This window comes from Mycteria americana, chromosome 7 (assembly GCF_035582795.1).
Source record: "Mycteria americana isolate JAX WOST 10 ecotype Jacksonville Zoo and Gardens chromosome 7, USCA_MyAme_1.0, whole genome shotgun sequence".
Taxonomy (NCBI): domain Eukaryota; kingdom Metazoa; phylum Chordata; class Aves; order Ciconiiformes; family Ciconiidae; genus Mycteria; species Mycteria americana.
In genome coordinates, this window is record NC_134371.1 from 13,848,385 (window position 1) to 13,870,414 (window position 22,030).

General features: G+C 47.9%; 2 protein-coding genes and 1 long non-coding RNA gene across 4 annotated transcripts in view; 1 reads left to right on the forward strand and 2 right to left on the reverse strand.

Annotated features, from left to right (window-relative positions):
- The window catches only part of LPP (LIM domain containing preferred translocation partner in lipoma), an 826,113-nt gene that overhangs the window by 704,508 nt on the left and 99,575 nt on the right, over positions 1 to 22,030 (forward strand). The gene's annotated exons all lie outside the window — the stretch shown is intronic.
- The window catches only part of P3H2 (prolyl 3-hydroxylase 2), a 76,028-nt gene that overhangs the window by 13,789 nt on the left and 40,209 nt on the right, over positions 1 to 22,030 (reverse strand). For both annotated transcript variants that reach the window (XM_075507136.1, XM_075507137.1), the window contains exons 2-3: positions 3,488 to 3,634; positions 2,369 to 2,558 (exon numbers count right to left, since the gene is read on the reverse strand). In XM_075507136.1, coding sequence (XP_075363251.1) covers positions 2,369 to 2,558; positions 3,488 to 3,634 — 337 coding nt within the window. The remainder of the gene's footprint in view (positions 1 to 2,368; positions 2,559 to 3,487; positions 3,635 to 22,030) is intronic.
- Positions 17,956 to 21,458, reverse strand: LOC142412257 (uncharacterized). Its single transcript, XR_012776443.1, has 4 exons — positions 21,341 to 21,458; positions 20,501 to 20,590; positions 19,829 to 19,994; positions 17,956 to 19,305 (listed from the first exon to the last, which is right to left on the reverse strand). It is a non-coding gene; the product is annotated as an uncharacterized LOC142412257 (long non-coding RNA).

A 22,030-nucleotide genomic window follows, 5' to 3' on the forward strand; every position in this document is an offset into this window, starting at 1 on the left:
TCAGCTCATCTTTAATCCTCTTCTTTCTGCAGCAAGAAAGCTCCCAAGGGCATGGGGAGGTTTACATAAGAGGGGTCGGTGCAGCTTCTCAAGCACAGCCGAGCAAGGCACCTGCGCCACAAGTCTGAAAGGTCTAAGGTGCAAATATTGGCAGCAAAATCCCCACGTTTGCTGCTTCTCAAAGATGAGATATCTCCCAGGGAAATGCAAGCACGTGGCAAACATCTGCCATTAGCAGATAGGTTTCTTAATTGGTGGGAGTCCACAATATAGGCGTTGTATCAGCTGTAGAATTTCGAAGCCAACGCTGACATCTGATTCCAGTTTGGAGCCTTTGCTGCAATGTACTTACAAATCTACTTTGCTTGCTCTGTCTCTGTACACCATTAAAAACCTTAAGAAACAAACACAAGCTTGGAAAAAAACCCACATGCTCAGCTACCAAAGCATTTCTCAGAGCTGCCAAAAAAACAGCCTAAGGAATTTGCGATGAAATCAAGTGGAAACTCGAAACAGTCCCCATTTGCTCTGGGCAGGTAGTCTGAGTAGTTATCTGATTTACCATACACATCCAGGGTATTACATTAAGGAAAGCAAGCAGGGAAAGGACATAAATAATTTTGTTGTAATTTAAACCTATTTAAGCATCCTAGACCTGGAATAATCCACCACTGAGAAGCACTGCTTTTTCTTGGTACTGTCAAGGTGCCCTAGAAACAGGCTATATAGACTGGAATCAATTCACTGAAATGCATCTGTCCCCGGGGTGGAGAGGTGAGAGCGTTTCAACCCCATGCAGCAGCACAGCAAACCAGCCTGGGACTGAAAAGAGAGGAGAGTTTTGAAGAAACTCTCTTTTCTTGGTGTATTAGCATTCCCACTCCCTGCTGAAACATCTGGGGCTGAGCGCCCTTGGTCCAGGGGTAAACACTGGATTATGCAGTCCCATAACGAACCACTCGGTTCCCTATAGGAAAGCAGTTGCACTACATAGCGTATTTCCCTCCGTGTGCCCTCACTTCTCTGTTTCTTTGGGTGCCTGAACAGCTCTGGGTTTTGGAGTTGTTATTCCCAGGCATATCTGGCCAAGCCACGCCACCGTGCTTGCAGAGACCATTTGGCTTGTTCTCACTCCCAGGTGACGTGCTGGGCTGAGGACCACCACAGCATGACCACGTCTGCGCTCCGCATGGTCCAGCACAGAAACACCTTGTCTGCTCATTGGGGCTGCACTCGACTTGCACAGCACCGAAACAATTTAACAGAGACTAAAACCTGTTCAATGAGCAGAAGCTTTCAGTAAGAAGGAAGGTGGGTTTCCTTTGCCACTGAAGGCTGCTCTCTTGGAGGGCTTGATATGGCCCTTGGTGTCCTGGTCATGGCTTTAAAAGCAGGCATGATCAGCTGACAGTTATACTGGTACCAAGTCAGCCCTTACAACACTCCTCATATTTTTTGCATGGGTAAATAAACCCGACAAAGGCAGCTTCCCATCTGGTATGTTGGTGGTTTCTCATCTTGGTCATTTCAATTAGATTTCCTGTCTCGACACAAACAGAATTATGCAAAAACAAAAAACAATCTGTATCTGAGTGAAGTATTTTCCACACAAGAAGCAAAACTCCAGAGCTTGATGCAACTCCAAGACCATGAGCAGATACATAAGATTTCTGTCACCAAACAAACCTTAATTTATTGCTCTTCTTTCCCTTACGACTAATTAAATGTACTCTCATTTCTACTGAGAACAAACCATTTTAATCCCCTCTGGCTCAGAGCCACATATGCAAATCTGAAGAGTACATAGCAATGTTCAATTCTCTCCAGAGATTTCAGTGAAGATCTTAATTAGGTGGGCCTCTGCTAATGACAAATCCATCCCTTTGGACAGGGAGGAAATCTATGTTCTGACCCTTTTTGGCAACCTTCCTGGCCATCTGGAGTGTGGCCAAGAGGACTCTGCTGCTCTCTTCATATGCACCGAAAAAAACAGAGGAAAATATAAACAGGGGCCAGCAATGTCTAGATTCCAGTGAGGTACGTGAGACTGTGTACAGGGGGAAACCGAGGCACTTTATGTTAAAGCACCTATACTTCCAGCTCTTACAGAAAGCTGCAAATGCTCTCCACCTATGGAAATGCAATTCTTCCAGCCCAGTTTCCACTCAGGACCAAAATGAGATGTTCTAGTTCCCTGTCCTCTGTATTTGCATCTTCTGGCCTTACAAGTGCCTCCTGCAGTGTTACCCACCAGCAGCGGTGATGGAAGGGAAGACACTTCACCAAATCCAGCCAAAGGCCCAAACTCCATAATTAAAAACATTGCAGGGCCAAGGGTGAGAACCCTCAAGACGCAAAAAGATCTCACCTGCAATAGCTTCGTAGAGGCCAGCCTTATATTCCAGGTACTCATGCTCCTCAAATTTCTGTGGTCCCTCGCACATGATCTGGCAATCTTCATCCTCGGAGTAGTACCCTTTCAGCGCACGCTCCAGGAAGTCAATGGCCAGCTCGTACTCCTCCTTGTCGTAGTGCCTTACCCCGGCACTGTAGTCCTCCTGCAAAGTAGGCAGGCAGAAGACAAGACCATGAGCGGGCTACGCTTCTCAGACCACAGCATCCTGCCCTTGCCAACTGCAGGTGGTTTTCAAAAGAAGCAGGCAGGGGCAGAATGATCTCCCCTGGTACCTACCAGACATAGGTGGTTGTACCGAGCCATGTTTAATCCATCAATGGACTTTTGGACCAGTGGAACCTCGTAAACCTGCCTAAATGCTCTTCTGAACATTTCTGTACTTAGGGCAGCCTCAGTGCCACTGCTGGATTATGCATTATGTGAAAAAGCACTCCTTTTCTCTGTTTTAACCCTCCTACCCAACAATGCTGAACGCCAAGGGAAAAGACTGCACCTGACCCAGGCAGATCTGTCTTAGAATCTCCATTAATTACACCAAATGGCCACTTCTCCTTCCTTGTGTCTTGTGGAATCAGAAAGTTGGGGGTGGCCCTGGCATTGGGGTTGGCCTTTCACTTTGGGGAGGTGGAAAGAGCTGTCACTCTTCTGCCTGCCACCCTGCACCCTCACCAGCACAGTTACTCATGTGCATGTGCAGGTACCCTGCCCAGGTTGGGAACCCAGCTCAGAAGAAACACATGAGCCAAGATCCATCTGTCAGTGCCCATGGAGGCATCCATCAAACTGCCTGCTGGTGCGTGTTCACAGCCACAGACTTCCCCAGAGTTCCCTGAAGAGAGGGACCATGTTGGGGATGTAGACATCAAACAAACAGCAGAGAGTGCCTTGAAAAAGCAGGAGCTGGCTTGCCTTAAAGGAGAGCACTGAAAGGGAGAGTTTGTTTTGCTGTACTGTAATATGGACCTCGGCAAGAATCTTCCCATGCGTAGATGATGCTCTCCTGGCTTTCTACATCTCTTCTCTCCAGACTGCCTGACACTTAACCCAGGCACCTCTTTAGCTCAGACTCACCATGTGCTGCTTGGCCTCCTGGTCAATCAAGCTGACCTTCCCTGCCGTGGTCTTGTAGTTCTCGATGTCCTGCTGTATCTCCATGTGCTCAGGGTTTGCCATGAAGAAGGTGTGAGCTGCATTTGCTGCCTCCTCCAGCTTGTTCAGCTGTAACAAAATAAGAAAGACCAGCTGAGTTGGTGATGTAGGACAGCGAACACAGCAGTTTATGCTGCACCCCCTGACACTTATACCTGTGACACCCTTTTGACACCGCTGGGCTGGGCAGTGATGGGATAACCAAGGAAAACCTGAACGCAGAGGCTAAGGGAAGCAGCTGAAATGAGAGGAAAGCCCAGTGCAAGGAAAATTGGAAGAGCTGGAGTTCCCGAGAGCCAGACAGGTTGCTTATCTGTCTGCAACGCGGTCTATCGGTGATGGGGTCCAGCCTCTTTTCCAGCTGCACATCCTCTGAACTCAGTTACTCCAGCCCCCTGCACAGTCCCGGGTGAAGAGATGCTCTCATGAGATATGAGATGGAGAGAGGAGGGGAAAGCAGCTGCTGACACTGCTCTCTCTACAAGCCTTGGAGGCTGAGATACGTTAAGACTAAGGGCTTCTGCTTGTAAATGGGGACTTCGGACCATTTATTAAGCTCAGCTCTGTATAGTTGGAAAAGGCCAGACTCTGCCGATAGTGGCAGAGATATAAGGAGGAGTTTCATGTAACTCTTTGATGTATCTTAGTACATAAAGTTACTTTGAATTTAGAGATTCAGAACCGAGACCAGACATTAGTTTAACCTGGAGAAAGCCTCCTAAACAAACAGAAATACTAGTGCTAAACACACCCACAGCAGCTGCTGGGAGTGCAGGGAGCAGGACAGATGTTCAGGTGAAACATCTGCATGACCTAGCAGGCGAGAGGTCACTTCCATGGCTAATGCACTTGCTCCTGAAAGAAAGTCAACACCACTGAGTACCAGCAAGGTGCAGAGTCAGGCCCCTGGGATAAGTCTGCAGGCTGAGCAGGCTCACCCAAGCTTGTTAGCCAGGACCAGGCTAATGCTAGCCCTGGCAAGGCTGTGTCCAAGTGTTCTCCTTGATAGCGAAACCCTCACTGAGCCCCGTGCCACTGCTGCTAGGCTCCTACTGAGGCACTGGAGGCAGCGAGCTCGAGCATGTCTACGCTACGCTGCCGTCACGGTACGGCAGCTCACCTGAAGAAACCTGCACACTTACCCACCGGACACCCCGACTGGCAAAATGGTGAGAACTGAAAAAGAGACCTGCAGAGAAGCATGAGCTTCACACCCTGTCATCCTACTCCTGGAGCAGGGCAAAGAGGCCAGGTGAGGTGAGGTGAGGCCACGGCTGCCCTCAAGACCCTGCTCATCCCCAGGAGACAATGATGGCTTCCCTGGGGCTCCTTTAACACTGGATGTTAATGAGCATCAGCTATAGCTTGCCTTTCAGCCAAGCCATGAGACGCACCCAAAACCTCTTTCAGTGAGGCCCCGTGAACTGCCTAATACCTGGCATTTCTCAGGGGCTGAGAGAAGTCATAAAAACACTCATCGCCAGCCAGGCATATAGTAAGTAGTTTCATCTCTGACATATGATTATCTTTAGAGATGTGGCTGAACTGTCAATTGTCTGAGCAGCCACCTCGTCAGTAGGTTGGTTGTTACCTCTGCAGAAGTGTGCAACCATCTTTAAAATTAAAATACACATCTGATAACACATGAACTCCTGTTGAACCAAGTGGGATTGACATCTGGGTGAAATAATGGGGCCTTCTCCCTGAGGGTTGCCCCTGCATATATATGTATCCTATGGCAATTTTGCATGCGCGGCTTGTGAAAGCTTTGTGGTGAAATACTAAAGGAAAAAATGTGAAGGATTTGCTCAGGCACTCAGTTGCAGCAACAGCATGGCAAAAAGTCCTTTTTTATGCCAAACACTGCTCTGAGCAGGAATAGCTAGAGTGGGGCAAGAGCAACAGCTTCGGTTCAGCTGGACAAGGACAGTCCCCCTGGAAGCACCAAGCCCACACCAAATCACTCGGCTAATCTGTTCCTGTTTGGAAAGTGGAGCTGTCTGCCAGCGTTAGTAAAATACTCCAGTTGTTTAACTGGCAGAATGATGCCTCCTTTCCTACTGCATGCAAAACTTGGCAAGACTCAGGAAAATACAAGGTGAAGACATGCATTATTTTTGCAAGGTAACCTTCCCTAACGGTGCGGAGGGAGCGTGTTTTGGCTGCCAAGGAAGCAGCCGGTGCCCTTTGAATCTCCACTCTCAAACACAATTTCCAAGTGGCAAATACTAAAAAATTACTGTAACAGGTTTCCTTTGGCTTTTCCTCAAAACAACGTGGAATTAGAAAGCGCAGAAAGCTGCTGAAAATGACTTTTGCATTGAAAAAAGGAGATAGATAGATGACGGTGATTGGGAGCCCAGCTTAAAGGCGAGGGAAGTGGGGAAGATGCGGAGCACAGCAGGACATGAACCGAGCCTCCTGGCACACAGAGAATCCCCCAGAGAAGCGCCCAGCGCTTTCATCTGGGCTGTTTAGATTAGGACGAATGCAAACACAGTCTGCAGAGCAAACAGGGGGTGAGTCAAACTGGTGGCAACTGGAGACATCATGGCTGTTGGAAATCACTGGCTGAGCTTGTCAGGGATGCCTGGGTGATTCTGACAGGGAGACACTGAATGGGAGAAGACACCCAAATCTACCAGGGGTTTTGTGAAACTGGCACTTTTATATCAGATGAGCTGTTCCAGACACACTCTCACGTTGCTCACTGGGGCATGGAGACATTTGGAAAAGAGGTGCCTGGATACTTGAAGACCTTTTGGAGGAAAAGGCCAGCCATCGCCGCGGGGCCAGACTCACGCCAGGCAGGCGCTCTCCTAAACCCCGTCTGCTGCTCTGCTGCTCCAGCACAGCCAAAATTGCTTGTCCGGTTCCCAGAAAGGCCAGGGCAGAGCTGGCCAAAGAAGCACGCGTGAATACCTCCGAAAGGAAGATGAAAGCTCCAGTCAGACGGTATCTCAGCCTGCTCCCCAGCTCTGCCCTTTGAACACCAAAGCACTGCTGTGCTGCAATGCCCACAGAGACGCAAAAAATTTGCCTTGTGTAAACTTCAGAAGTTTTTCAGGATTAGCTCTGTGCTGACAACGTATGCAGGGAAGCCAGCTTTTACTGCAAAAACAAGATCTATTCCAGTCCTTCACTTGGAGTTTTCCTAAGGACACCACTCTCCAGCATAACCCCTTGGCTTCCCAGCAGGCAAGCAAAATGACTGTAAGAATTTTTTATCCAGGACAGCACAAAAAAAACCCCAACCCCTTCAGTGTAGAAATGTTGGTTTTTTTTTTTTAAATAGAGACATTCCTATTCAGAAACATACATCCTATCCTGAAAAAGCTCGTCTCAACATAATCCCATCCTGGAAAAGCTCATCACAGCTGAGCAGCATCTGATAGAGGATAAAGGATCAACCAGAGCATCTCAAGATGGGAATTTTCAGGTCATGCTGAGTGTGGGTGGGACTGCCACTGCAGCTGGTAATTAGAGAGGTAGAGATGGGGCAAGAGGTTTGTTGGAGACACATGAGCTGCTGACCCGATCCAGAGGACTGCTACTAAGCCACTGTTTGAGCTGCTCCGGAGAACTGCATTCTTCCACGCCACACCACACCACACCACACCACAGATTTCTATTCCGAGACAGCATCCTGCCTCTGCAGACTTAAAAGGGACCAAATGCATCTCAGCCGGGGAACTGGTCCCTCGAGACGCAAGCTGCAATAGTCTGTCATGGGATGTTCTTTTTTCCTTTGGTTCTAGCTCCTTTTCAGAAAGCTGTCAAAAACTGTCACAGATCCTAGGATGGGCTTAGTTCTTCCAGGATAAAGTCCACCCCTGTGAGATAGGAAGAGTCCGATTCCTAGACACAACAGAAAATCCCTTTCCCACCCTTGAAACAAGGCTCATACTGTGTTTAATCCTGCTGGCTCTTCGCAGCAGAGATGACCTTTGGCTTTTGTGAAGTGGACTCAAAGCAGAACATTTCAACTCAACACTTTTCAATCTATCATGTCTCATTTTTGCCTTAGAAACATTCAAGAAACACAAAGAAGCCAACAGCTGCTAAGTTTTGGGGATCTTTTAAGTGGATGCGTGTATATAAAAGCAAATTCCTAACTGGTAAGACACGTTCAGGGACTAGCACTGACATTAATTATGAAACACTCTGGGGAAACTTTTGCCAAAACACTCCGAATTCACAAGGAGCAGGATATTTTGGTGTTTAAAGGTCTGGGCTGGGACTCAGGACACCTGGACTCAGTTCCTGGCCCTGTCGCAATCTCACTGTGCAGCCATTGGAAAAAACATTTTGTTTTCTTTGTGCCTGATTTTCCATTGTTTTAAACGAATAACAATAAAAATAACAGCATTTCTCCCACAGGGTAATCATTTTGTTTATTTAGATGGCAAGCAACTCGGGGACCACAAGAATATGCAAGCCTGTAACACAAGGAGATTTTGATTTTTGTACAACCACCGCTGAATGAAAATCAGCAAGGAAAAAATGACAATTGTAAAATCACAACCTTAGTATGTGCTCTAAGGTCTGCTTGTTCACCCCACTGGAATGAGATCGCTGGACTATCGCTGCAGCTTTGCACCAAACCCTGTGTATTTCAGCCAGAGAGGACACACGAAATCAGAACACCAGCACTGAGAGAGCCCCGGGAACACCCTGTCCATTTTGATTTTACTATGCCAACAGCTAGAGCCAAGAAGGGGAAAACACAACATTTAAGTGCTTCTGGGTTTTGATGCTGAAAAATATTTTTTTTCATCATTCAAATGTTATGAGTGTTTCATTTCACAGAAAAACAGGAAAATTATTTTAAGCAGCAAAACCTCAAATTAAAGAATTTCAGCAAATTGCAAATGCTCGGTTTCATTCCCGGCTGGGACAGTGCTGGCCTGGACTTCAATGGGACTGCAACTTCCAACCTGCAGTAGTGGCTTGGATTAGGAAGGCTGTTTTAACCAGAGCATTAGACAGGACCAAACACAGGCTGGAGAAAGGACCTTGAGTGAACATCTTGAGCATCCCTATACAATCCATGCCAATTCTCACGGATAACAGTAGAGAAAATCCCTTATGGAGCTTTCATGGGCTGCATGATGAAACACGTAATATAGTGTTAACAGTCCCTTAATAGTTCGTCATCATTCTTGCACCTGTCAAACTACCTATCAGTCAGTCAACTCCATGTCAAGCAATCTAATTTGTACCTGTAAGGCCACTGTCACCAACTTGCCATGGTTAGGAAATAAACTGTCTCACTGGAATATGTCTAACTTGCTGTTTGATTGTATCATCACTTCAGCTGCTGCGTCCCTCAAAGAGAAAAACAGAGGATTCACCTCATTGCTAATGCCAACCTGAAAACAACTGGGACTGGCTCAGCTCCACGTGCAGGCATGTGCTCTGAATTCGCACTTGCCCTCTCTATTTGCAGATGAATTAATTCTGACCAAAGTCTCTCTGGTGCCAAGATGCTCAGCAAGCTTGCATCTTGCTGAGCATCCAGCCCCTAGCCCCTTCCCTAGGGGACACGCCACACACCAGCACCGTGGTTTTAGCTACAATGACCCTAAACTTGCAGTCCTTAAAGTTTGCTCTCTGGTGCTTGGCAGTGGGGTAACAAAGAGGAACAGGCATCATGCCAGGTCTGTGAAACGAGCATTGCACAGCTTCACAACCGGCTCTTGCAGCCGGGGGCATGGTGTGCCGTTCCACCACCACTTTGCTTACGTTGAACACTGACACAGTGCCATTTATGGGGGAAAGCAGCTGTAGCCAGAACTTCTACAGGTGCTCAGGTGCTCCCAGCTCACCCTGCAGTTTCACAGCAAAAACAAGGATAAAAGAGGTGCAAAAGTCAGAGGATTTTAGAGAGAATGTAGCCAAAGCAATATCAATTCTGACTGCCTGAGACAAGGAGTCACAGGGCATGATATAACCAAGATCTCAGACTATTATTGACAACGAGTTCCCGTTTCATTGAACATATTACCAGATATTGGCAACTGTCGTGCATTCTGTATGACTGTCGTAATCCAACCTGTTTCTATATTAAGGTATCTTCAGTACATAAGACATAGTTTCAATTAAAACGTCTTTTTTTGGGAGGGGAAGAGAAGTAAGGCTTATACCCTGGAAAATGTGTCAGATCCCTCAAAACCCCAGCGTATCTTGCCATGCCAAGACTGGACCTACCTGCACATAACCTCCATTAATTGCTGAGTGCATGAGCCTGGCATGGAGCTATTGAGAAAAAATTTCAAACCATTCAGCTGACCTAGAAACCAAAGTCTCAAATCTTCAGACAACTCCTGGTTTGCTGAACAGATATTGTTTTTTTAAACTTTTCCATAGCTCCGCTGCCGCTGTGTTGTATCAAAGGCTTAGTGCACTGGGCTCTGCAGTGGAGGGAGGCTCTGGAGTCAGTAAGCAGAGATAACAAGGGAAATAAAAGGTTCAGTGTCACGAAGGATTAATCTCGTTGTGTCTATGCAGAGCTTACTGCCTGGGCGAGTAGAAGCAAGCAGCAGTGAGATGGCTATAAATAGCACGTGACCTCATCTCAACTATTTTATTATTGCAAATAGAGAAGGAAGAAATTCTCCAGAGAAGTTAATCAGGAAATTTTCCCTCTACTGATGGGATCGCACATTCACAGAAAGATGCTTGAGCTGTCTGCAACCCACAATAGCACCCACTGACCCCTCGGAAACACTAAAACCAGAAAGCAAGGCAAGCATACGGCAGAAAAGGGCCTCAGCCAAGTGTAGGGAATAGGTACCGAGTGACGAAGATGTGAAGCAGCCTTTGAGTTCATTAACACACCATCCCCTGCTCTCCAAAGAGTTTACCAGTTCCTTGTCTTCCAACTCAAGATAAATAGGGTTGGTCCCCCCTCCTTGCTACTACTGTGATGAGGAGCAGTAGTGATGCCTTCCTAGAGGCTCCACATGCATCTTTTCAGAGGTCTTCTCCATTTTCAAAATGCAGACAACCTCCAATGTGCTTTGGATGTTTCCTCTTGGACCACCCCAGCGCACCTCGCTGTGTGCTCCTGCTCACCAGTCGCTCTGGTAGACCCAAAACCAAAACAGAAGAAATTTGGAGGATTGGCACAGGGAAAACTTCTCATGAGAAAGGAAACTTAGGAAGGATTTGGGGTTTTTTGTTATTCCAATAAGCGATTTTTCAGTACACAAACATATGTGGATTGGTAGGTACATGGTCAAAAGAGCTGACTAGACGTTGAATTAGTCTCCAGAAAGTGGCACATACTTGGAAATTTAAAACTAAACTGAACAAACCACTTCAGTATTCTTCATGAAACAAATTCTTTCAATTAACCAAGAGAGAAATCAGATTTCCTAATGAATCTCTCACTTGGGCCATGCTGGCGGTATTTTACGTAAGCGTACACATGTATGTGCCGAGCGGACTGACTGCATCCCCCTGCCTGAAAAGGCCATTTAGCATTGAGAAAGCAAATTAGACTGAGACACTTCCTCCCTTCCCTCTCTGACATGCTTCCCAGGCAGGGAAGGATGAAGATTAAACCGTTCCTTAAACCGTTCCCAGGCAGGTAAGGATGAAGATTTTCCCACGTTTCTGGCTGTGCATTATAAGCTTCAGTGCACATGTGGTGTAGCAAATACTGCACAAGGAGCAGGGCATTACTCACAGCAAGTGACTTGCAAAACCACTTCCCAGCAGGAAGGACCCTTCCCACACAGATCTCAAACATACTGAGGCATCACAGGATTTATCCGCAGAGCAAGGTTTACTGAACCTTCGATCTGACTGATTGTGAAAAACACTCCGAGACAGATTTTGTCCTGTGTAAACACTCAGTGCTGTCTAACATACTCTAATGACAACTAAGTTCTGTGTGAAACAGCATTTTCAACAAGGAAGAATTCCTAGAATATGCAGTGTGGGCTCTCCTGGCAAAAAGCAAAACCCCTAGAACTGGGTTTTTAAAGCTTGGGCAAGAAACCCCTTGTAGATGGGATTCTTCCTTCTGTGCCCATACACGACAGCCAAGATGACAGACAGGAGCTGGCAGTACACAGATTTCAGCACACTGTACAAAAAAAATTCCCTTCTATCAGTGGATAGCTGGCCAGCTGTCCCCCTCCCTCCAGCTGCAAACACGCAACCACGCTGCCAACACACGATGGCCACGCCACAGTCAGCGGTGCAAACCATCCTGCACCCTGGACCATGGCAGGGCGCTGAGCAGCTCCTCCGAAAGCCGTGCCTGGCTAGAAGTGGGCTGCTTCTCTGTTTTTAAGGATGTTAGCATAACTTGAAGGCTAAGTAAGAGCTTCCCTTATAATTTTCCTTGGAAGAGGTGGGATGTATTCAGCCCTCAGGAATCTGTGCAGACGGTTCCCCCATGAGGCTCCTACACCCCAGAGTTTTCCTTGGTCAGGTAATTAGAGACGAGCCAGTGGCCCTTGGAGATAAGTAGCACAGGAGAAGCAGTACACTTACAGACTAATGGCAACAAGCAGTGCTAGATACTAAAAGGTGGGGGGTATAAAGCCAGCCAGGCTTTCCGGAGTGGAGGTTTTCTCATGCATGTCTTTCCTCCTGTTGTTATAGCATCCCTGTGGCAGCCCCAGTTGTTGCACACCTGGGAAAGTATCAGTCAAAGATTAGCCCGTGCGTTTTAAGCTAATGAAATCGAGCAGCTGGAAACAAGCAGTACGTGACTATCCCCTCCTCACGGACCACCAGCAAGAGTCCTGTGGGCCACAGCCTGTTAGACAAATACTGAGCTTTCATGTGATATACTGACTGGTAATAGACAAGAGAGGCAGGTGGTCCCCTGCAGAGAGTCTCAGAAATACCTGGGAGGAGAGAGGTGAATCTTGCTAACCCCGCCAGCAAGGAGCAAGGGAGCCCTTTGCCCGTGAAGGGAGGAAGGTCAAGGCTGGAATGCTTCAATCTGATTAAGGCTAAAACTGATCGCATGCTTTTAGGGAAAAAACCAGAACAAAACAAACTTGGCAGCTAGTTAAAAGGGCTGGGAGGTGCATCATGTAAGCGTGAGTCACAGGAGGAAGCAGACAGGGCGCTCTCTCCAGCAGCAAAGATGCCACGGGAACATAACAATATTCTACATTTCCACAAAGTCTTCCAACCTCAGGAACCTGAAGGCATTTGATCTGGGCCAGAAACAAAGCAAACTCATCTGTGATGAAAGCACTGAAGTAATGACACAGAGATGGAATGGGGGATGCTTGGGAGAGGATCACTGGACAGTGCTTTTGCAGACAGCCTTATGGTGTCTAAGATCCCAACCCAAGTATAATCCACAACACAGAGTCATCAGCATGGAAACAAACTTAACAATGTTTATTCTAGGGAGGATGAAGGCCAAAGCGTGCTGCAGCATGTCTCTATCAAAAGACTTCCCATCAGTAAAGGATTTCATTAAAACAATGGTGACACACAACCGCCTCTCCCAATGAGGGGATGAGAGTTACACTCTTGAGACTGAATTAATTAAGAAATACTACACAAGCAATGGTGAATAACCTGGGGGCTCTGCATGACAGGCTGATGCCATCCATGTGCCTACAAGAATAACACAAAGCAGCTTATTCTGGCAAAATTCTGGACATCAGTACTTCTGCCTGGAAAGGATCTATGGCATTTCTCTGGTATGTTTGCAAGAATGCAGCAATGCTAGTTGGACATTGGACCCAAAATTAGCAGAACTGTCACATATTCTCTGTTTTCCAGATTCTGCGTTTTCCCTGCTTTTATGTATCTTCCCTCTCCGAGACCCATAAAGCAGCAGCTTTCTAATTCACGTTAGATGTGAATTTTCTCTAGCATCCTGCCCCCCAGACATTGCAACTAGTTGAGCTGCACTGGTTGAAAACATCAGGCACTGGGACAGACTCCTAACCAAGCTGTCTCCACGTTGATATCTCTACAGAAATAATTACTAAAACACTTAAGAAAAACACAACAGAAGAATCTGAAACAAACAGAAAAATTCTTACAGCAGAAACTTTCCTCCCTTTCCAGGGTTTAGCAATGGCTCAGCACCTTTTAAAAGAGTCAGACATGATGAGCTGCTGAATGCCCTTCGGGAGCCAAAGTTTCCTGTGAAAATGCATATGCTTGTCTGCTGTTACTCAACATCATCCAAACAGCTACGCATGCCCCTAGAAAACCGCCTTTCTGAGAGGACGCATGGATTACTCATGACCATCTTGGAGCCAGGATGCCACACTGATCTGGTGATAAAATGATACTCCTTTTTTGCAGCCCTCTTCTGATGTAAGTCAGAGTTTTGTCAAATGGCTTATCTAAACCCTGTCCCAAGTCTGAAGACTGCCTCTCCCTACCTTTTCCCTGAGCAATAGAAAGGTCATGTCCTACAGAAGGTACCGACTGACCCTAACAGTGATTATGGTCAGTTTATTTTATTAACACCAGAGCGTTTGTTTGAAAAGCATAGTGCCTAGCCCTGAAGGTGGGCTGCAAACAGGACTGTGCTATCTGAGAAAGACGTTGTTATCTCCCTCTGCCCTGAGCCAGCAAAGGGACAAATGGGACAAAACAAATGGGACAGCAAAGGGAGAAGCAAACAAACCTTAAATTCCAAGGAGAAAACAGACTCATAGCCTATCTATGCATAGTCCCCTCACACAAAATCCTTGACAGTCTTCAAGGAAATGGGTTTAATTACCATGGTTTTTCCAGACACAATGTTTCTGGAATACCTTTTCATAAACCAATGGATCATGACTCGCAACTGCTGAATGCTTGGAAACCCTCATGATGGTGATGGACTTCAGGGCACTGTAGACTTGATTAAACAAATCATAGATCACCATTCCAATTCAACAAGCATTTTGCAAAGACTAAAGAAGATCTGTAAATCAGGGGTGGGCTCTGTTCACCATAAGGGGAACTGATTGATGCCAAGGGGAAGGAAACTGAGCTTATGCCTTAGGTGACTTTGGAGAAAACTGCCATTTTTGAAAAGAGACTTCTATGCTGATCTGATAGATTCACCACTACTGGCCCAGCACTGAGGCATTGCATTTACTTTCTGCAAGGAAGCAATGCTTGTAGAGAAAGAGAGGGAAGTGAAAAATATATCCTTAGTTCTGCAATATAATCTCAGTTGGTCTGGAAAGCAAAGGAAAGGTCTTGCAAGGGGCACTACCTGTATGGGCTGCCAAGCTAGTTCAGGCCACAGGTTCATGCATCCCAGGAACCTTACCAGGTGTGGGTTCCTTAAGTGGCCAGGGGTGGACACTTGTGGGGAGACCATAAGGACATGGCAGGGTCCCTCAGTGACCTCAGGTCCACACAGTGACCCTCGCACACAGGGTATCGTCAGTGAAAGCAGCAGCTTACAGGCTTCCTGAATCAGGATTTGCCTCTGGACCACTGCGCTTAAAAGCCACTGATGGACCTATCCTCCAGGGAGCTCTCTAATCCTTTCTGGAACACATTTATACAAGCTGCAATAAATAAGGGATTTGGGAGATTTTAAGACACCAGTATATTATTTTCACCAGAGTAGATGTGTGGCTGAGAAAGACCTACCGCTAGGCTATGTTAGAGTTTTCAGACGACGTGGGGGTTGCTGCAAAATACACCTGCACACACGTTTACACGCCTGGAAGGCAAGAGCCACTGCAGCAGCACTGCAAACTTCCTCGGGTTCTTCCAACGTTCGTTACACTAAAACTCAAGCCCATCTGAGTAAAACAGGGATGGGTTTTCCCACAAAAATGCATCTTCTGAAATGAAGGAAGATGAAACAGGGCAGGGGAGGGGGCCTGCAACCCACCCTCTCATCCAGGACCCTAAAAGCACATCAGGTCTCAAGGGTGCTCTCTTGGTGGGCAGGATGAGTATGCTGACATGAGATGGACTGTGTTGAATTCACAGCTTAGCAACTGCCAGACATGTTCTCAGCAAAATCTGACCCTGCAAATTCTGGAGGAGAGGTCCTCTTTCTTAAGAGCTTCTGACTGTCGCAGCTGAGGTTGACACACGGAACGAAAGCACACTGAAGAACCCACCTTCATGCACTTCCACCTTCAGTTTATCCAGCACTACTGAAGAAACATGTACTTCATTTGGAGAGGATGTAATTCTACCCTTGCAAATGTGACTCTTACCCTACTCCAGCTCCCCCAGCTTTGATGAGCACTGTTACTAATTTGAGAGAGGAATTACTGGCTTTGAGAGAAGAGTAACACCAGCCTCCGGAATGACACCTCCGACACTCAGCCTAGGGGCATGCTACGAACAGCGTCCGCTGCTGCTCAGGCTCTTGGTGCAGCTCCAGCGTCTCCTGTGGAGTTACACCAGGGCGAATTTGGCTCGTGCTTCAGCGAGCGAGGCCACATACCACTTGGACAATTGCCTCCATACATGACACACACCACAAGTCTCAGCTGGATTTGCTGCTTCTGAAATGAAAACACTTTGTCCGCTTTCCCCAGCCGTAGCTTGGTAATCATTACTAAACACTTATCAACTAGACGGCCTTCATTTCCTGAGAGCCTGGACCTAATTACACCAGGAAACACTCTGCTTTTTCTTCAGACACTGAGAAATGTTGGTTTCTGAGCCCTCCTCCTACAAAGTCAAACTTTGCTCTGATTACTAGAGGGGAGGGGAGGGGAGGGGAAAAATGCAGCCAAATCTCGAAAGGCAAACTGCAGTGATTATTCACAGAGATGCCCTGGCTTCACTCTACATCATTAATAATAACAATAAAATGTCACAGCTATTCCATCTCCCCTCCCTCCCTTATTAATCTTAGCTGAGCCCTGCGAGGCCCCTGCAAAGAGGTATCATTTTCCCCAGCTTGCAGGTAAGGAGTCCGATGTCTCACAGCAAATCAGAACCAGATCCCAGGGTTGCCAGCTCCCAACACCATTCCTCGAAGGAATGAAACAAGCCCCCTCAGCTCCGTTTCTTTATCAGGACATTCGATCCAGCGGTGGGATGAAGGAGCCTTTGCCAAACGCGCTGCACACAGAGCAGCACTTTGAAATCCCTCTTTTGTGCCACGGGGCCAGCTGGGACGTTGAGTTACAATTGCCGCTTGTAACAGAGCTCAGAATATCGCCATCAAATCAAAATGTTGGTTAATTAGCGTATTAAAAAACCCCTACAAACGCACAGTAATGGAGTGATAATGTCCGTAGCACCAAATCGCAAGATCTGCTGCTGCAGCGGCATTGGTTTTACCCTGTGAGCTGCCCAGGAGCTGCCGCCCATCCCGGCGGGTGGCCAAGCAGCGGCTGTGGATACCGCATCTGGTGGGAGCCACCTACAGCAAACCTGCTTGGGGAAGAAAGGCAAGGAAGACTTGTGCTAACGGGTTGTGTTTGCTCTGACCAAGGTTTCCAGGCAGCCTCACTAATCCTATTATCCTGGCTTGGGAAAGAGCCTACAGAAAGGCAGAGCAGAGCTGTGGGCCCTCCCAGTGCTGCAGTTTTCCCTTCGCAAGAGTTGGTGGAATGGCACGGGTGGGATGTGTCAGCTCCCAGTTTGGCCAGTGCATGTGTGGCCAAAGGGGCGACCCAGGAGAAAGTGGACACGTGTCTCTCTTTGAGAGCAATCAAGAGATATGCCCTCTGCAAAGGGCTGGTCAGCAGCACATCCCACGTTTCTGACCCTGGGTTGCTCACCTTCACCTTTCTTCTTCCTCCCAGCCAAAAGCTGGAAATCACACACAGACCTATTACCCTGGGCCAGAGCAGTCCAGGGACTGGACTCCTGGGGACTGGTATAATCCAGAAGGGAGGCCAGAGCATCAGAGCCAGCACTTCCCATTGATTGCTCCAGCGTTGGTGACCAAGCACCAAACTGGAAGCACCAAAGAGCCTGAATGAAACAGAGCTGAGGTTTTTTAGTACCACCGTCCTCCCTGGCCTCTCTCACAAACATGTTGCCAGTGACGCAGTTTATTTGTAGCCCACACCACATAATGCACATGGCTTGGAGATTGCAAGCCTGTGCCTGTATTTCCTTGGCGTCCCTGCCTGGACTTTCCCTGCAGATCCAGCACACCAGGGAAGTACTGCAGGCTCAGGATGCTTTGGCAAAGCACCTCTTCCCCCGACATGTATTAAAGTCCTGACCCTGCAGCTCTGCCATGCTTGTAGCAACTTCTGTGGCCCTTCAGCAATGCGGGTCTTCCCATTTCAGGCTGGCAGACGGCACTTTGGGCAGCACGGTGCTTTGCAGTCGGAAAAGAGCTCAGTCCTTGGGCAGGGAGGCTGCTGAGTCCCAATACCGTGTCCCACACGGCTGCTGCTCAGGCACAGGGACATCTGCAACAGCTGCTTGGACTTCAGAGAGACTTGTGTTCACTGCTGGAACAAACACAGAGATAAAATATAACGATATCTACCTCTGAGCAGATAAATGCTTAGTCTGCACAGATTCCTGTATGGGGACAGATATGGATAGAGCCAGGCTGGATGCCAGCTACAACCTGGACAAACTTAAACACATACAATGTTCATCTCCAACTTCTGACACCCTCGTGGCCCTACTTGCTGGAAACCCTGTAGAGACACACTCCTCCACAACCTTTTTCACGTCAGAGGCTTAAAAGCATCCGCGGTGGTGGATGATCTTCACCGGTCTCCTATCCAAGTGCTGGCTCCTCAGTTTCTCAGCTCTCACCGGCACCAGGAAGCAACATCCTAAAAGATGCGTGTGTCACTTGTAGGCACGCCACAGGTGTTTATTCCATTACTGCTTGCTTTGCTGCCTGCCTGAGACGGGGAAAGCAGCTGCTTGGTGTGGCTCCAGCGAAGGATGGCAGCCCTCCGGAGAGGGAGCCCGGCCAGCAACAGTGGGATGAACAGCAGCCCGGAGCCTGCGGGGAGCCGGACATGAATATCGCGCAGCAGCGTACACGGGCGGTGGCGTCTCTCGCAGGGACGCTGGCAGGGATCCCCCCGAGCACAGGCTGTTACCGCTCACAGCACCAACGTGTTCTGCGTCCCGGCTGCCGGCTGCAGCCCCACCACTGATGTCACCCTGGCAGGCTGAGAGACGTTACCCGCTGTCTGGGGCAAAACTGCTTTCTAGTATGCAAAAAATGAGAAGCCGTCTGCCCTCACTGAGGACACGGCTGAAGTCATGCTCCTGCCAGAAGCCAGTGTTTTCCAAGCACTTCAGAGGGGAGTCTGGGTTTCTGCTTTTAATTCCTGGCTCTGGTTCTGACTTACTGGGAATTCTTCTACCCGTCACTAAGCATCTCCATGATTCAGTTTCCCTGTTAAACAGGAGCACAAACCTTCTGGTCCTTGCTGCTGGGAGGCTGAATGACAGCATTTAAATACTTCGGATGACGTTTCAGGGCTTAAGACGTTGCAAGATTTTTCTGTTGATCTTAAAATTATGCACTGGTCTCCTGTAAGAGCTCACTCAATCCTTATAAGTGGCTCTTTGTCACTGTTCCCATCCACACCCTGGTTCCTCTTTGAAAGGCAAATACCATAAAAGGCTGTTTATTGAGACTGAGATCTAGAAAGGAGAAGTCAAATAGGGTCAGGCTCACTACAGCTTTGCTGCCCTGAGCTGCGGCCAGGGAGGGGTGGCTTCCTGCTCCCCCCGCGAGCCACGGGAACAGCAGCCCGTCTGTCCAAGGAGCCTCCGACGTGGGTGGGTGTCTCCTGCCCCTTCGCAAAGAACTGTTTCATCTCCAGTGGAAATAGCTAAGATGGAAAAGGCGGAGAGTAAGAGAATCGGGAAAATAGCAAGCGTCCCTTATCAATCACGCTTGGACAGTGAGGGTTTTATGTGCGCAAAGACTTTGCTTAAATTCTTTTTTGCATTTATCCACAAGAAAGAAGAAAAAAATCTGGTGGGTGAGGAAATTGCCAGATGTTGATTCATCCTTGCTTTCTGCAAATGTTTCCATTTTGTTGAAAACCCAATTTGCAAACCCAGGAACCCTCAAAAAAGAACTTATTTGGTTTTTTTTTTAGAAAATAAAACCTGCAAGCAGCTCCAATGACAGCACATGATGAGGATGAAGGCAGAGGAACTCTGCCATCTAGCAGACTTCATGCTGCTAACTTTTCCCTGGCCTGGAGCAGCAGAACTGAATCAGTTGTTCTCTCACTGTCTGGTACCACGCCTGGGTTTTCCCTGGCACAGAGAAGAGAATGCTTAAAGAAACAGATATCTCAGTGCAGGGATTTTTAAAAGAAAATATGGCTAACTGTATTAACAAACCTTATTGGTAAGGATCCTAATCATCATCTGGTTCACAAAGGTCCTTTAACTTGCTTAAAGATGATCCAGGGCCACAACTGAGAGGGGCAGAGGATGAAAAAGAAGCCACAGAAGGCAGCGAGGTAGCCAGGACGTAATGACATCCCGTGGGACTCACCCCAAACACCTGAGCAGAAACCATGAGTCCTGAGAAATCCCATCACATCTAGTGAGAAGGATCTGCATTTTGCATCTCCGTCCAAAGACAGCATCTCTGGTACAGCAGCCCCTTAGAAACAGCTCAAGGGTTATTCCAGTATTAACTTTAAAAAGGCATCACTTAGGAAATCATCTGTAACTTCATATCTCACCTCTCATAAGATCCAAAGCACGCTTGTTCAGCCTGAGTAATCTGCAAAACCCAGAGCCGAACCAGGAGCTGTGGCCCCGCACACCACCGTGAGCCGCTAACAACATCTCAGAGCAACCCTTGCTGCAGAGTGCAGGAGCTGCACCGCTTTCCAACATTTCTGTTCTAAGCATAAATTTACAGCCAGCTATTGATGGATTAAATATGAGAAGGGAGCCCAAGTCACAAGTCTATTTTCTCATTTACTCACTTAGCCTCCTGGCATGTGCACCTATTGCATTTAATTTTATTTTTGTTTTTAAAAAGAATCACTTTGGACTTACTTCCACAAAGTTCTTCAGCTTGATTTAGTGCGTAACAGCTGTTCATTTCAAGAAGCTGTTGGAAAAACATTCATCTGCTCCCAGCCCAGACTACTGTTAAAAAAGCAGAGCATACTTCTAAAATTAAAAAAAAAAAAAGAAATCAAGATGCTTTAAAAAGTACAAATATGAAGAACTTTTGACAAATGTGTTTTGGTCATTGCTGAAGCTAATTCAAAACATAAATCATCGCAGGTGTAACTTCATTGGAAACACATGGCTTTCCATCCAAAATAAATCTGGGCCACAGAATAAAATCCGCACAACCTAGATGGCGACTTGGTTGGCAAACAGAGGCATGGGCAGACTTGCATAGCTAGCACCAGTATTACATTCAGCCCTCTGGGTTATTATTTGCAGGCGCTCCCTATGACAACAGCACCCCTTCCTTCTCGCTCCTGGGGAGCGCTTCCCTGGCGCAGGATGCTCCTGAGCCTCTCCCCGCGCGGGGAAGCGCGGCTCACCAAGCTGAAGCCGCTCCGCAAGTCCACGCAGCGGGGAACCGGGCACAGATCTCTCAGTTGCACTGCAAAGCCCAGCAAAGCGTGGCACGGCAGGGCTCAGCCCGGAGCCCGTTTTGGGACCCAGGGCCGTACCCGCAAGCCCTCGAAGTCTAGCACAGCGGGCTCAGCTCATGCTGCCGGGCTGCGGCACAGGCGCACGCAGCAGAAACATCCCAGGAATGATGCAAATATAAAAAAAAAAAAATGGTTTCCAGTGACAGCAGCAGAAAGCTCTCTGGCTGCCAGACCACAAACAAGCTGGAGACGTTTCCCTCCCTCATCCTACTTGACATGAGACCTGAGCCAAGCTCCTTCTTCAGCAGCTCTCCAATGGGTTTAGCACGAGACCATCCATATGTCTGACTCCCGGTTGCACATAGACCTGTCCTTGCACTGGCAAGGTGAAAAAGCCCAGATTTAAGGGGCACTGGCAGCAGCAAAAGCACTGTCTTGTGATGAGTCAGGAGGGATAACAGTGACCTCTGATTTTCCAGCAACCCCAGGCTGGATTTTACACGAGACCAACAACAGCTGCGGCAGCTATAACTCCTCTGGGAAAAACAGAGATGCTTCGAGTGAAGCACCAGGAAGGGCCAGAGCCCCAGCTGAGCTTCTCAATAGCCTGCGCATCTCAGTTTGCCCAGGCGTGTGGGCAGGACAGGGTGGGCTTCTCACTGCAGCTCGAGATTCAAACTCTCCTTCAGGCATGGGCTGAGGGCTGCCCACCGTGCCTGCACGCCTCAAACCAGGGCTGCAAGGCAATTGCTGTATCTCACTCCCCATGCCATATCATGCACTTTTCTCTTGTGACCAACAGGTCAGCTGGCCTGCAAGCACTCCTGGTCCCAGGCTATGCAGGGGAAGAGGTCAGACTTACATGCCCGTTAATTGCACAGAAGAATAGTCCTCTTCATCAGCCCTCCCATAGAAAGGTTGTTACTTACGTATCTGACGACAGTGGCCCAAAGAGCCAGCTCAGAGCAGGGCC